At 46.1% G+C, this 4,123-nt stretch overlaps 1 protein-coding gene across 1 annotated transcript in view; it reads left to right on the top strand.

Moving 5' to 3' along the window:
- Positions 1-3,759, top strand: part of BPTF (bromodomain PHD finger transcription factor) — a gene marked incomplete in the record, with an annotated part of 82,119 nt that extends 78,360 nt beyond the window's left edge. Inside the window, 2 exon segments of the mRNA XM_077460643.1 lie at positions 938-1,124; positions 2,756-3,759. Coding sequence (XP_077316769.1) covers positions 938-1,124; positions 2,756-2,789 — 221 coding nt within the window.
- Positions 3,760-4,123: the final 364 nt, after the last annotated feature.

Here is a 4,123-nt window from a genome sequence, read left to right as displayed (position 1 = left end):
CCCTCCCCTCCCTCTCCTCCCCTCCCTCTCCTCCCCTCCCTCTCCCCCCCCCCTCCTCTCCCCCCCCTCCCTCTCTCCCCTCCCCTCCCTCTCTCCCCTCCCTCTCCTCCCCTCCCTCTCTCCCCTCCCCTCCCTCTCTCCCCTCCCTATATGTCCCAAGCAGGCCACCAGGATGAACAGTAGACCGCATAATCTGATTTCTCGGGTGTTTGGGGATGGGTATGGTGAAGGAAGAGAAGCCTGGGTCCAGGGTGATGCCCCTCTTGCAGAGGTGAAACGAGGTGGTGTCCAGCATCTTGGCCAGCAAAGTCTTCCCGCTGTCCGTGTGGCCCAGCACCCCAACATTGAGGCTTAGAGTCTCCCCCCTCTGCAGAAGCAATGCGTTCCAGTATGGTAACTGAAAGCTTCCGCGTTGTGCGCTGCTTCCCCTTCCCTCCTAGACGCATGTAGTGGTGAATATTGGTTCCGCATAGTGTGCAGAAGAATCATTTCCCACAATCAATGCAACACCGGCTCCACCAGGGCTTGGTCACAAGTGTGACCTTTGCAATCCTCATAGTTCCACCACTGCTATGAAGCCTTTCCATTGGTAAGATATTGTTGATCTGTGTTCTGTTGTGTGCTCTGTGCAATGCAGTGCCCACTATGATGGGTGAAGATGGCGCCATCATAGTGGCGCTAGTTAGGGCCAGAGCGGCCAACACCCGCCAAAACGATAAGGGCACATGTACTAGAAAGTTTGCCAAACGTTTGGTGAAGTTTGCTAATGGGTCTCTGAAATTTGTAGGTGCGGTGAGCATGGTTGTATAGAGGGGTGTATTTCAGCTTTGTGTGTATTTTTTATTTTTTTTGTCTATTTTTGCTTCTAAGAGCGAGTTCATGCAATCCTGTAATTAGATTTATCTTTGTTTTTTGTTTTTTCCGCTGCATGTCACAGACCTGTCCACCATGGAGGAGAGAATCCGTACCCGATACTACAAGAAACTGACCGAGTTTGTGGCTGACATGACCAAAATATTTGACAATTGCCGCTACTACAACTCCAGCGAGTCGCTGTTCTGCAAGAGCGCAGACGCCCTGGAGAAGTTCTTTGTACAGAAGCTGAAAGCCTTCAAAGCCAGCAGGTGAGCGATGAGGATCCCCCTCTTCTCTGACCAGCTCATTTGTCATGTAGGTTTTGTTTATTTCATAAAGCAGTCTTCCGTTGGCATGAAAATATCAGCTGTCATCTTTATTGGTCGGCTACTGGGGCACAGAAACACCTTCTGTTAGACCCCCTTCACACCAGGGCGTTTTGCAGGCGCTATAGCGTTAGAAATTGTGCCTGCTATCCGCCCTAAAGAAGCTGCACCATTGTGTGTAGTGTGATCCCCCGAGGTCTTTCACACTGCAGCGGTGCGCTGGCAGGACGTCAGGGAAAAGTCCTCCCAGCAGCTTCTTTGGAGCGGTGAAGGAGCGGTGTGTTTACTGCTCCTCCACCGCTGCTCGCCATTGAAATCAATGGGGCAGCGCTGCAATACCGCCGGCAAAACGCCGCTATTGCGGCGTATTGCCAGCAGTTTTAACCCTTTCTCGGCCGCTAGCGGGGGGGTAAAAGCGCCCCACTAGCGGCCGAAATGCGCCGCAAATCCGGCGGTAAAACGCCGCTAAAAATAGCCGCGTTTTACCGCCCACGCTATGGGCGGTGTGGTGTGAAAGGGGTCTTATAGCAAGCGATAACTACACTGCATTTCTGACACATGAGAGACGGGAAAAGGGTGGGGCTTTAACACCAACACGCCGCACGTTTGCGTTACCAGGCAGCCGATGTGTGTGTTTCTGATTGGCTGTCACATGACAGGGAACTGGTCCCGTCTGAGAGCACACAGTGAGCGGGCTTTCAATATGTAAACCCTGGACGTAAATGTGCAGCCATTAAAGCCCCACCCTCTTTACTGCCCCATATATGTGTTAAATTTGGGGCTAGAGTTAAATAAAATATATATATATATATATATATATATATATATATATATATATAATTTGTGTATAAATTTAGAATTGAAAAATGTCATGACCTAAAAGTGATCATTTTAAAATTTTACCATATTTGTCACGATCTTGCGTCTGCCTGGCATGGTGTCGGTGTCCATTATGTGTTCCGTTTTCCGGCGGCTGGTCGCACCTAACTGCCCACCGCCCGTTGCATGCTGCACTCAGTCACCAAACACTTCTTTCTTCTCTTGCAGATTGTGATTCTTGTAGCCCCCGGATGTCGGACGTTGTCTCCATTTTTTTTTTTTTTTCCTGCCGCCAACAAACCCGCCTCCTCCTCCTCCTTCCCTCCCCCTCCCGCCATTTCTCCACCACGCATGGTCACCCATTGCACTTCCACTTGGCTCCATACTGTACCTTGGAAGCTGGGCCCAAGTGCCTGACACTGTCGTCTTTATGTCCGGTTCCACCGTCGGCAGTCCTTGTACTATATAGTATATATTTTTGTACATAGATGGTGAACATTTGACGCTGTTTGTGAATATCCATTATCGCCAGAAGTTGATGTGTAGAAAACGTTTTCATCGCATATGTCTATATATTTTTTTTTTTTTTTTATGATCTGATCACCAAGTACATCAAATGTTTACAGTTGTTTCTGAATTCCTGAATTTTAAGAAATCATTAAATTCATCTCCCCCCGTCACGGCATCCTCCATGCAGTTATGTTTTCAATCGCCCCGGCAGACGTAACCAAGTACAATCCTGACGTTGTTTACAGGTCTCACAGCAACAAACTCCAGTCGGTCCATTAACTGTCGGTGACAGGCGGAGCTGCGCAACTCTCTGCTTGGGGTGGGAGAGCGAGAACAGGACTCGAGACTTTGAACTTTGTTCCTCCTCAAGCTATTCGGATCGAAGAATTAATTTGTCCAAAGGACAAGAAGCGGAAGAGAGAAGGGCCCCCGGGGGGGTGGGTTTGGCGTTTTTTTTTTTTTTTTTTTTTTTTCTAGCATCGACTGAAGTCTTTTGCGGCACAAGCAGGAAGAGGCGGGGCAGGGAAAAAAAATAAAAAATTTGTTGGGGGGGAAGGCGGGCTTTTTTGGATTCAGCGATGGAGTTGGACGAGAGCTCCATGGATCATGACGACGCATGTTCTTCAATGAAGAAGCTGGTTTAAAAAAAAAAAAAAATCCTCACAGATTTCTTTGTATTTATTTATTGTTCAGAGACACTTTTTTATCGCTACTCTCATTTGTCAACTAATTATTTTTTCTTATTAAAATATAAAAAAAAAAAAGAAAATTTGTTTCTAAAGCGAAAAAAAAAAAAAAATTTAAAAATAAAAAAAAAAACAAAAAAAAAAAGAGAGAGAAGGGAGGAGGCTGATTGGGCCTGATCCGATAAAATTTGTCCTGTATTTTAACACGATTCCTGTAATAAAAAAAAACAGATAATAAAGAACAAGTCTTTTCTTTCTATGAAAGGAGCTTCTACCTTCCCCCCCCCCCCCCCCCCCCCCCCAAAAAAAAATATGTGGAGATTCAGCGGAGTTTCTTGTTCATGGTACAGAGAGACGGCGACAACACAAGGAAATGACAAGGAATTAGTGAACCAAACTGTTGTGCGCTCCAAACCAGCTCTCAGCGTCCTGTCTCAAGGTATCTTGTTTGTACACATTTGTCAGAATAACAGTTTTTTTTTTTTTCTTTTGTATGTAAAACTGAAAATATGGATGTATATGACACAATAAATGGAGATGATATTCTCCCTAGAGATCTGTAAGTTGCGTGTCGCTAATTTTAAGAGCACATGACATTTGTCTACTGTTTTTGTCTATGTTCATTCATATGCAAATCAGGAGGGAGGAGACTTTTCTAGCAGTGGAGCAAAAGAGAGAGATGGCTTCTGGTGCTGTATGTCAATGAGGCGGGAAGGTACTGATTTGGGAAATATGCAAATTAGGAGACTGACGTGATATGCAAATGAAAGGGAAGACATAAATTCGAGTATAGCAAAAGCCAAATATTTTTTTATTATTTTTTTTAACCGGTTCCCGACCAGCGCACGCCGATGTACGTCGACAGAATGGCACGGACAGGCATATTGGCGTACATGTACGTCCAATCTTCAATGCCGCCCTGCCATC

The sequence above is a fragment of the Lithobates pipiens genome, unplaced genomic scaffold (genome assembly GCF_037356315.1).
Source record: "Lithobates pipiens isolate NorthernLeopardFrog02 unplaced genomic scaffold, aLitPip1_a1.2 Scaffold_28, whole genome shotgun sequence".
Lineage (NCBI taxonomy): Eukaryota > Metazoa > Chordata > Amphibia > Anura > Ranidae > Lithobates > Lithobates pipiens.
Note: the sequence above shows the minus strand (reverse complement) of the source record. Positions and strands in the feature narration are given on the sequence as shown.